This window comes from Dermochelys coriacea, chromosome 3, assembly GCF_009764565.3.
Source record: "Dermochelys coriacea isolate rDerCor1 chromosome 3, rDerCor1.pri.v4, whole genome shotgun sequence".
Lineage (NCBI taxonomy): Eukaryota > Metazoa > Chordata > Testudines > Dermochelyidae > Dermochelys > Dermochelys coriacea.
Window position 1 is genome coordinate 122,737,732 of NC_050070.1, and position 12,420 is coordinate 122,750,151.

A 12,420-nucleotide genomic window follows, 5' to 3' on the forward strand; every position below is an offset into this window, starting at 1 on the left:
ATGCAGAAATGGCACAAAGAAATTAATTGACAGGCCAGTCAAACTAATCTGTTCTGGTTATATACGTGTCACTTATAAATGTTCCAAGGCTGATCCAGAATACATAACTGACTGTTCATTGAGGTTTGGAGACGGGTCAGTGTGGCTCACTTGTTTGGGATATGTGAGGTTGTGCTGGTAAAACTGAGCAAATGTCTTTTGGGGTTTTTTTTCTTTAAAGATTTAAAAAAATGATAATATTCACAAGGGCTAATGACACTTTTGTTATGACAACATTTAGAGCAGGGTGGCCAATCTGTGGCTCCGGAGCCACATGCGGCTCTTCAGAAATGAATATGGGGCTCCTTTTATAGGTACCGACTCCAGGGCTGGAGCTACAGGCGCCAACTTTCCAGTGTGCCGGGGGTTCTCGCTGTTCAACCCCTGGCTCTGCCACAGGCCCTGCCCCCACTCCACCCCTTCCTGCCCCCTCCTCTGAGCCTGCCATGCCCTTGCTCCTCCCCTGAGCCTCCTGCATGCCACAAAACAGTTGATCGGGAGGTGCGGGGAGAGAGTGGGAGGTGCTGATTGGCAGGACTGCTGGTGGGTGGGGGGCACTGGGAGTGGGGTGAGGGAGCTGATGGGGGGGGCTGCTGACATATTACTGTGGCTCTTTGGCAATATACATTTGGTAAATTCTGGCTCCTTCTCAGGCTCAAGTTGGCCACCCCTGATTTAGAGAGACAAGGTAGATGAGGTAATATCTTTTATTGGATCAACTTCTGTGGCATTGTAGGTAATCGGAGAGTTATAGATGGTGAGCCCTCTGGGGACGAGATTTAGTTTCTTGCATTTGCTCAGTAAGCAGATGTCACTTGCTGTTCAGATCTAATTGGCAGGCCATTCTCGTGGCTTCTGCCAGTTAAGGACAAAAATGGAGAATGCTGCCAGGATATTGACGTATAACTTAAGCGTTGGCATAAGCAATTTTGTGAATTGATGTACAGATCACCACCAAGATGTAAACTACAACTTACTCCATCAATGAACCTGGCAGACAACAGGTCAGTAACATTAGAGGAAGTGATGCTAGTGGTCAAATGGTCATGAAATGATAAAGCACCTGGTTTTGTCATTGTCTTGTTAGAATTGAAAACGAGGTCCAGATTTAGTTCATTGGCTTCAGAGAGTCGTCTTAAAAGTTTGAGAAACTGGTCATATTCCAGAAGACTGGGAAAGGGACTGCATCGTCCCTTTTTTCAAAAAAGGAGAGCGATCAGCTTGATCAAATTATAGAGGGATAATGCTGCTGTCAGTCTCAAGGAAGGTGTTGATGATCAGACTACTGCACCAGCTGAAATACTGTTTCAATCCAAAAATGAGAGACAACCAGTGTGCTTTCTGCACAGGTCGATCTACCATCCATGTTATATAAGCTCTGTGGAATGTGATTGAAAAATGAGTCAAGTGACAATAGGAAGTCAACATCATGTTTATAGACTTCGTAGCTTCTTTTGCCTCAGTGCATTGACACTGTGGATACTGCAGTGCCAATATGGAATGCTTGCAGACTTAGTGTGCCAAGTGGAGAAACTGAATCTCAGTGCATTTATCTATGTGAGCATACTACAGACTGGGTCTCAGGACTATGCCAGGCATGTGTTCTCTCACATACATTATTTAATGTTTCAATAAACTACTTGATGACAAAGCTGACTGAGGCCAAAGTATGAGGTGTGAAATTTAAAGATTCATCTTTAGAGCATCTTGAATATATGGCTGTATTGTCTTACTTAGAGAGACTACTGTCCAACTATGACTAATACTGAAAGAGCTGAGGAAAAGCTATCTCTGGAATTTAAGATCAATGGTGATATAACCAAAGTTATGCTGTGATGGCGTGCATGAGCCTGGTGAACTACTGATTAAAGAACAGCTCTGGGTCCAGAAAGCCCCACCTAGCTACACCAGCTTGGCATGTTTACACTGGAGGCTAGGCTCAAAAGGGAGAAGCTCATCTCAAGCTGGGTGGACAAAGCAAAGCAGTTGTGTGCTGCAAGCTACTGCAGAGAAGCTACTAGGGCTCCACATGACCAAGGCCAGGTTTCACTGCCAAGTAACCACAGTGTCTTCACCCCACAGAGGTCAGGAATGACAGGTCATAGCTGATAGAGGAAGACCCTCTGGAGCACAATCAGAGAGCACTCCAGAGGGAATCCAGAAACAAACCAGTGACACTGACGGAAGAACCAAAACCAGGATAGGAAATGGCCCAAGGAACAGACGAAAGGGTGCCCACCCTTAGGCCACATATCTGAGCTATTATTCACAGGTTCTACAGCCACTGACCCTCACCGCTGGGAGACATGGCCACCAACACTCGCCACTGGGTGGTGCTGCAAAGTTCGGACTTCAACTCCTCCAACACATGTTGGAGAATGCGGGTATTGGCCAAGTCCTGTTAAAAGGACAGGAGGTGTAATGATGAACCTGACGCAAAAGTGGCCATGGATATAGAAAATTTTAGTGAAATGAATGGTAGAGAGCAAGCAACAGCAGGTGGCCCAGCAACAGCAAGGTCAACTACTACTACTACAAGTGGCCCAGAAGCAGCACCAGCTAATCCAGGAACTGATAATGCAGCATCAGGTGCAACAGAAACACCTGATTCAGCAGATGGCATCTCTTTTGCAGCCTGAAGGGGCATCTAACACTTGGAGGCCTGGACCCTCAGGGGACATCCTTCCTAATGGGCTGCCCATCAGACTTACGAAAATGGGACCATGAGATGACCCAGAAGCCTTCCTGGTCACTTCAAATGGTCACCATGATAGCCCCATATTTGATAGGACCTGCAGAAGCTGCCTATTGGGGCTTGGACTCCATAGAAGCATTGGACTACAACAAGGTAAAGGTAGTTATAACTGGACATCAACCCTGAGATGTTCCACCAGCAATTCTGAAATGAGAGATACCTGCCAGAAGCCTGACCCAGGTGGTGGCCCAACACTTGAAGGAATAGTGTTGGCTCTGGTTGAACACCAAGAAGCAGACCAGAGTACAGGTGGCAGAGGCTATCCTGTTGCGGCTGTACAGGTTCTCCCAGCCAGCAGGAAGGAGTGGGTGAAACACAATCAACTGTCAATGCTGGCAGAGGCTGTAACCTTGATGGAGAACGACCTGGCAGCCAATAGTCCAGCCTCAATGACACCTACGATGGGAGCCCCTGGAACCAGGACACTGACCCCTAATGAGGATCCTGCTAGGAGGGGAGACCAAGAGTGGCTGAACTGGTGACCTACCTTTGTGTCACCCCCACTTGGAGAGCAGGACCCAGGCACTGAGGCAGAATGGTCACCAAAGAGCGGGATATGCCCACCAGGAGGTCCCATGGCCCCAGGAACAAGCCAGCTGACTGTGAGCCGAAGGGAGTTGCTTCGAGTGTGGACAGCAAGGGCATTTTAGGTGGGAGTGCCCTTCATGAACTGCAGCTGTGGACAGGCATGGATGGCAGGCACCAGAGTTTGTAGGTGGGGCCTCGCCAAGGTGTTGCTGCCAGTATGGGTTAACAGAGCTGAAATGATGCGTCTGGTAGACTCTGGGTGTAGCTAAACCAATGTACGGACAGGCTTAGTAGAGTTCCCTGGTACATCAGCTGCTCTGCCCTACCTCCCTTCATAGGGACATGAAGTCCCTGCAACAAGAATGCAGCTGATGGTAGAAGGTTACACTGGGACTTGCCAGGTCAGCCTAGCAGACACCCTGGCCTACCCAGTAACATTAGGGCAGGATTGGAAGAGGTTTGAGGGACTCCTCAAGCAGTGAAGCAGGGACTTCCCCACCTCAGAAATCAACCCAGGCCTGAAAATGAGGGGGTTTATGGGCCAAGACACAATGGAAGACCCCGGGGAGTGCCCCTCCAGCCAGCCAGCAATGCCAACCCAGCAGCCTACTACCACTGGGACACCCGAGGAAATAAACCACAATTGGCTACCAGAAGATGAGGACTTTGTGCAAGAACAATGGGAAGACCAGACTCTGAGCTGGGCATGGTAACAGATAGCTGTCTCCGATGGGGAGGTGGGCAAAACCCAATGAGTAAAGCACTGGCCCCACTTTGAGCTTTGGACCTAGTGGCTTTACTGAGTGATGAGACCCCCAAACCGAGGAAACATGGCGATGGCTGCTGGGAGTCAAGAAGTTCCACTGGAGGCTTCTACACCGAACCCATTCAGTGCCATATGCCAGTACTTGGAATGAAAAAAGACGCAAGAGAGAGTGGTCCCTTAGATTCTTCTGGCTGGGAATCCACTAAAAAGGTGCTAGATTTTTGTCTTGTGCCCTGAATGCCAGCTGGCAGGGCCCGAAGGGCCCAATTCTGCTCCCAGTGGTGGGCATACCCTTTGAATGGATAGGAAAGGATTTAGTGGGGCCTCTTGAGAAGATCACATCTGGGTACTGTTATTTATTGGTGACAGTAGACTATGCCACACAGTATCCTGAAGTCTTTCCACTACACACAACAAATATGCCTACCTTAGTGAATGAACTCATGAAGCTCTTCACCAGGGTCAGAATACCAAAGGAAATACTGATGGACCAAGGATCCAACTTCATGTCCAAACAGACGTAGGAATTGTGTAAACTGTGGAGGATCAAAGCCCTGAAAACTTCCATCTACCATCTGCAGAGAGATGGGCTGGTGGAGCAGTTCAATGGGACCCTGTAGGCCATGTTGAGGAAATTGGTCAACATGGATCCTTGATACTGGGCCCAACTGCTACCATCATTGCTATTTGTCATATGGGAGGTCCTCCAAACCACCACAGAATTCTTGTCTTTCAAGCTTCTGTGTGTAGACAGCCCAGGGGGATTTTGGACCTCCTCCAGGAGGAGATTGGGGTGGTGGGCTCAGTGCTATATATGTTCCAATTTTCAAGAATAGCTGAAAATGCTAAGAGACTTTGCTAAGGAAAACCTCTTGAAGGTCTCTTGAAGGCCCAGAAACGGACCAACAACAAGCGGAAACAGTTGCGAACATTCAAACCAAGTGAAAGGGCTTGTTGTTACTCCCAATGCCCGAGTCAAAACTATTGGTCCTGTGGCAGGGGCCATTTGAAGTGGTAAGAAGGGTAGGGCCAGTTGACTATGAGATCCGTCAGCCTGGGAGAAAGAGGGAGACGCAAATTTATCATATCAACCTACTGAAGGCCTGGAAGACTCAAGATGGTCTTCTGATAGCCCTTTATTCCCCAGAACCAAAACTGGGGCCTCAAGCCATGATATCCACAGACCCAGCCCCTGTGCCAATGGGGCCAGAGCTCAACCCAAGGCACTAAGACCAAACACTGCAACTAACTCAGGCCTTCCCCATGGTGTTCTCATCCCTCCCAGGGAGGATGTAGCAAGTACAGGAGACTCATTGTCCCCTGCCAAAGAAAAGATGGGAGGTGCTCCACAAAGAACTCCAGGCTATGCTGACACTGGGGGTCATCAAGAAGTCCCACACTGAGTGAAGAAGCCTTATTGTGCTGGTGCCAAAACCCAACAGCTCAATGAGCTTTTGCATAGAATTTAGAAAGATCAACACGATAGTGCTATTTGATGCGTATCCAATGCCCAGGTGGATGAGCTACTAGAGAAACTGGGGAGTGCCGAGTATATATCCATGCTAGATTTGACTATAGGATACTGGCAAATCCCTATGGCAGAGGCGTCCCAGGAGAAGGTGGCCTTTCCTACTCCCTTTAGCCTCTATCAATTTGTGGCCTACACAGAGCATCTGCCACCTTTCAATGACTGACAAATAAGGTGCTGCAGCACCATGAGCCATGGACGCCTATATTGATGATATAGTCATCTATAGCTACAGCCAGGAAGACCATCTACAACACATCATCATGGTCGGACAAGCCCTTGGGAGGGCTTACTGCAAATCTGGCTAAGTACCACCTTGGGCAGAGAGAAGTGACGTACTTTGGGTACCCCATAGAGTGGGGCCAGCAACACCCCCTGGTGGATAAGGTCCAGGCACTAACCCATGGTATGAACACATCAACCAAGAAGCAGGTGCAACATTTACTAGGCTATTGTAAGTGGCTTATGCTGGCTTTGCCACAATAGTCGCCCCGCTTTCCCCACCCCCACCCCATCTTACCGACCTAGTAAAAAGCACCCACCCCAGGAAGGCGCAATGTACAAAGATATGTGACAGGGCCTTCAGAACTCTGAAGAACCGACTAGCTCAGGGGCAGTTCTCTTCCACCCCAATTTTTCAGAGCCTTTTATCCTTCAGATGGACATGTCAGAAGTGGGTCTTGCAGCCATGTTGTCCCAAGAAATAGGAGGTGAGAAACATCCAATATTATATTGAGTATGAAACTATTCCCACAAGAGGAGATTGAAAAAGAGGCCCTGGCTGTGAAATGGGCCATAGAGGACCTATACTATTATCTACTAGGGAACTCCTTCTTAGTCTTCACAGATCACGCCCCCTTCTGCTCGCTAAATTCTATGAAGGACACCGATGTCCGGATTGAGATGGTACAGCTTCTTTCAGCCTTATGACTTCCACATGCTCAATTGCCTGGGAAGGGCACACGCAAAATTGATTTTTTTTTCTCAGAATAGAGGAGGAGAGCAGGAGGAAGGCCCACTGCTAGGCCCAAGTCTGAGGAGAAGGGTGTGTGATGGGGTGCATGAGCCCCACACTGCTGAACTAGGGGTTAAAGAATAGCTGTGGGCCTAGAAGGCCCTGCCCAATCGCACCTGCTGGGCATGCTCACATTGGAGGCTGGGCTCAGCTGAATCTGGGCAGACAGAGCAGGGGAGCAGTTGTGCACTGGAAGCTTCTGCAGAGAAGCTACCAGGGCTCCACACAGCCAAGACCAGGCCCCACTGCCAAGCGACCGCAGGCCCGTAACCCCAGGGAGGCTGGGAACAACAGGCCGTGGCTGATAGAGGAACATCCTCTGGAGTATGACCAGAGAGAACTCCAGGGGGAATCCAGAAACATACCAATGGCACAGACAGAGGAACTGAAGCCAAGGTAGGAAGTGGAACAGGGAACAAGAGTAAGGGCAGCCACCCATAGCTCATATATCTGAGCTATTATTCACAAGGTCCTGGCTTGAAACCCAGTGGAGCAGGGAGAGTCTGGGTTCCCCTGCCCCTAGCCATTGCTTATTGCTACTGGGCCCTATGGCCACTGACCCTCACCACTGGCAATATGACCACTCACCCTCACCACTGGGCAATACAGCCCAGATCACCACCACTATGCGGTGATGCCAGGTTCATTCTTCGACCCCCCTGACATATGCATGCTTCCTATAAAACGGAAATGAATGACCTGCCAGCGCTGCATGTAAATGGCAATGACATTGAATGGGTGTACAGTTTTATCTCTCTGGGTAATCAGTTGACAGCAGGGTATTCTATATTTGAGGAAGTCACATGTTGGATCAATCTTGCATCAATGGCATTCTGAGTTGGGAGTAAGGATTTGTCTGCACAAAAACTGGTACTGGTTTAAACAATTAGTTAAACTGGTGTGAGTTTGTGTGTAGACAGTCTTATTTGGATTTAAGAGTGGCTTGTTTTGATTTGGTTTCAACTAAATCCATTTTAAAATGCTCCTTTAGTTAAATCAGTGCAAGCTGTGTGTAAACAAGGCCTAAGCTAAGAAAAGACATATTTGACTGGGTGATACTTCCATGCATTCAAAGAAGTTTTAGAAATGAACCTGCGAAGGGACAGGATGCAGATGACCCCAAGCTACTTAGGAGAGGACAATTCAAAAATACTGAATAGAACTGGAAACATACAATGGCTGTTGTATGAGAAAGGAACATCCCAAGGAGAGGACACCTGTACAAATAGTAATTTCCCAAACAAGGGACTCTATGGGGAATGTTAAGGCAATCTAATAACTATTCGCTTCAAAGGGACTATAATATGAGTGTTGTACATAACAAGATAAGCGTCTTTTGACTCTGATAGGCTGAACCACAGCTTGTCTGTAAGAGCAGTGGTCACTTTGATAGATCTTCACAAGATGCCATACGAGGCATTGTGCTACACATGTGAGTACTTTATTATCTGATTTCTCTTTCCTCACCTACGGGTCTGTATCTGTTTAAATGAGCTTTTACAGGTATGGCTAAGACTGCTTTGATACCATTTATATTATTTTATTATTATTTTTCTCTGTCTGACTCTAATGAACTTGCTTGCATTGAAGATCCCTGTGGTCTGAGACTGTTTGGGGGGAAGTAGTGCAGTCCATCCCAAGAGAGGGAAAGTGATCAGCCTAGTACAGTAAGCACAGTCAATAGGGAAAGCCTAGTGATCCCTGACACAAGCCAAGTTACAGGAGCCGAAAGTAACAATAATCCATGCCAAAGACAAAAAGGAATCTTCCCTTTTATAAATGGGATTTATTGCTTAATGGTGAGGGTAAACTTGACACAAAACTAATAGCCACTTGACTGACTACACCTCCTTGATAAACACAATTCAAGTAGAATAGTCACACAGCCCTAATTCGGAAAAGAGACATTCCTGTGACCATAGTGGGCCTCTGCTGGCATTAGCCAGCACAACTTGAAAATGGAGTGATTTTGTTCATTCAAGTTCTACAATAATCACCCTGCAATACGACGTTATTCTTAATCATCATTTCGCATCTACAGTATGATAGCTGCCTTTCAGACAAATAAAATAGACAAAGAGGCAAATTCTTCTCTCAGTTCAATCAATATAAATTGAGACCCAACAGAAGTCATTAAAGTTGCTCTGGATTTACACTGGTGTTGCTGAAGGCAGATTTTGTCCTGTCATCCCCATCCCTAGGAGCATATAATCTAATGGTAGACATGATGCAAGGGATGATTACAAACAAGAACAGGGAGGACAGACAGGAATTACAATAATAAGGTCACATAGTTACTTAGATTTACTACACACATATCTTGCTGATTCCACTCTTTACGAATTCCCAGACAAAAATGGCATTAATAAGAAGTAAGATTGAGAGAACACATCAATAATTTAGGATAAAATACAGGGATGTTATATTCATCTCAGATATATTCATTACTAATCCTGAAAATTCAGGGTAAAGGTTAAACTTAAAGAAGTCCAAACATGTTAAGATATGAAAATATATTGCTCGGGTATCCAAACAACCTTACCTCTGCCCTATAGTGACCCCATGCAATACCCATATGGCTGTGATTAAGGCATTTAGTGTTGATGGTCTAAAATTAGATTAAATTAATTTTTAAAGACATATGATTTTTTTTCTTTTCTTTTCCCTCATGGTGTCAGTACAGAGAATAGTACTTTGAGAAAACAATGAAAATATATGTGAATAATGTTGATGCTTTTATTCACCCAGCACTGAGCTTGTGACATGTGCCTACTGCAGTTTTTTCTAAGTCTGTGGAATTCTCTAACATTAAAAAGATGTTACTTTCTTATTCAGAAAAGGGAACAAAGATTGACATTTACAGCAGTTTGAGAAAGGCCCATGAACAGACTGGCAAGGCAAATACTGGGTATGTTTCTTGAATACATTGCCAACAGAGGACAAAATCCTGTAAACCCTTAATCATATAAATAGTCCTCACTCTCATAAATAATCCCTTTGATTTCAGTTAGGAGTATTCATGTCAGTAAGGACAACTCAGAAACTAGAATTTAAATTCACTTGAATATTCTTTAACATCAAATAACTACTATATTTTGTTATAGAAGGACCCCTTTGTAATATTTCTAAATCCTAACTTCCATTAGCTAGAATCTATTCATACCTTTTACAAGTAACTATAACAGCTGTTTCTTTTATACCCCTCACTCCCACACAATCACACACACAACACGTCCCTGTTTTCTTCTGTTATCTTTCCATATGATTTCTATGAAGATAAAGTTGTTATATAATCATATGAAATATTGCCTTGATTGTTAACGTTACTTTTAAAACTGCTATTGTCGCAGTTCATGTAGACATACACAATGTCTGCAGGAAGAAATGCCATCAGGTTTTGATATCTGAGTCAAGTTTCATTTGTACAGAACACAGAGTACTTATTCAAAATCTCCATAACATTTGCTGATCTTCATAAAACAGATACGTATTTTAAAAGACTTAACGTATTGTCTAGCATTTTATAAATCCTCTTGTTTTTATCTTTTGAAGAACTAATCTTATAGCGTCTAGACTACTGAAGATTAAATTCCAATCTATTGAAATGCTTTATTGCCCCATACAAATCAGTAATAGGAAAGCCTCTTACAAGAAGCTGGCCACAGAGGAGACTAAAATCTCCGTGCTACAGGGGATATTTTCTTTTCTTTCTGCTTTTTTGAAAAAACTTTGGATTTAAAAACAAACAAAAAATAACAATCTGTAATACTGCAATAAATAAATCAAAATCAGACAGCTTTGGGATATTTGATAGTAACTGATGTAATAAACAGACCTCGGGCCTCATCTAAAGCCCACATAGAGTCTTTCCATGGACTTAAACAGCTTTTATATTAGGCCTGTATTGGCCTAGTTTTCAAAGGTGCTGAGCACCTTCAGCTCCCATTGACTTCCATGGGATTTGTGACAGCTCATTACCTTTGAAAATCTGACCACTGGTAAATCTGTTGCATAATTCATTGAAGTCATTTGTTCAACACAAAAACATTGAAGGATGGTTCATCATTTTTCCTGGCACTTTAGCAAAGAGCAGAATAAATATGTGAGATCTCTGCTACCACTGGGCCTATGTCAGAAGTTTCACGATTTACACCATTTAGTGTAGCCAAATCCTTTGTTTAACTGACCACTTATTGAATGTGGTACTGTATGACAAAGTTGCAAACAACTCAAGCTGTGTTGTTATTTGTTCTAAGGGCTGCCTGCTATGACACAATCACAAAAATTAGCGAGTATCTTAGTGGTGCATTTAGGGTGACCAGATGGCAAGTGTGAAAAATCAGGATGGGAGTGGAGGGTAATAGGCACCTATTTAAGACAAAGCCCCAAATATCAGGATTGTCCCTATAAAATCAGGACATCTGGTCACCCTAGGTGCATTACATTGAATTAGATATATATACATATACAGCAGGAAATGAGACAAATATACTATTATATATAATGATATACAATATAGTGTATAATACATAACAATTACTTTAAGTATAGAGGGAACTAAACCAAAATTTAGATCAGGAGATTCTGGAGCTTAGAAGGCATTCAGAATCTGAACTAGGCTCTTGATAGAAATATTGTGGTTGGCAGTTACTCTTTTAATGGGAAAGCTTAATATCTGAACCCAAATACTCTTGGACATTTGCAGATCTTAAAGGGGGGAGATACCCAAGGGGTTGCAGACCTGGCAATAATAATAGGAATAATAATCAAGCCAGGTCACTGAAGGGTGCACTTTAAGCACTTTTTAAACAAAAATGCTGCTCCCAGATTATGATAGACCCCTTTCCCCCCTCCCTCCCACACATTTTTTCAGGCCACTTTCAGCACTGCTCTGAAGCATCTGAAATTCAGAAAGAACTGGAATTTTGCAGTTTGAACCCCTCTCTAATACTAGCAGATACTAGCAGCAGCAGTTAGTCAGGACTGCAGGGTCCCCTTTCTGTAGGTACTATGCTTCATCAGAGAGCCTTCATAAAGGAGCAACAAATATAGATTTGGAGAAGATAAGTGATCCTGGTCTGTGTGGCTTTCACATAGATCTTTAAAGGCTAGGAACATTACTAATTTGCACTTTTAAATATATAGGTCAATGTTTTCAAACTTGGGTGCCTAAAGTTTGGCAAGTAAATAAAAGTGGCCTGATTTGCAGAGTTGCTGCACAACCACAGCTCCCATTTTCCTCTCTAGGAGATGTGGTTGCTCAGTACCTCTGCAAATCAGGCCCTTTGAATTAGGTGCCTAGATATAGATTTAGGTACCCAATTCCAAGCACCAAATTTGGAAAGTTTGGCCAGAATCTCACTTTGATTAAAATGCAATATAAAGAAACCTTACCTGCATATAGAAATAAAAATAACAGAAAGACGGCTTTGCTAATCCCCATATTGGGACAGGCTGGCTCTGCGCTGAAAGCTGTGTTAATGCTGTGTCAGTTTTATTGACTCACACTCGATTTAGACAGCACTAAACAAACAAGATAGTCAAATTAAGTTAATCATTCTCCCGGTTCTGTGACCCACTCTGCCACGATCTAAGTGTTCAAACATTACCTTGAATTGAAGATCTTACAAAATAATGTTTAAATGTTTGTATTAGATGCTGGGAAACGATGAAAGCACTCTCCTATCATACAGGGCATGCTTTAGCTCTGAATTGTTAGGCCTCGTTTTGCTAACCTAAAGACAGGGATAGCATTACTGAAAAAATACAAAAACAACGAGACGTCCTTG

The 12,420-nt window shown here is 44.2% G+C and overlaps 1 protein-coding gene across 1 annotated transcript in view; it reads right to left on the reverse strand.

The window, feature by feature from the left end:
* The window catches only part of LOC119853184 (plasminogen-like), a 61,228-nt gene extending 49,116 nt beyond the window's left edge, over positions 1-12,112 (reverse strand). Inside the window, exon 1 of the mRNA XM_038395897.1 lies at positions 12,026-12,112. Within this exon, the coding sequence (XP_038251825.1) occupies positions 12,026-12,074 (49 nt within the window). The 5' untranslated portion in view covers positions 12,075-12,112. The remainder of the gene's footprint in view (positions 1-12,025) is intronic.
* Positions 12,113-12,420: the final 308 nt, after the last annotated feature.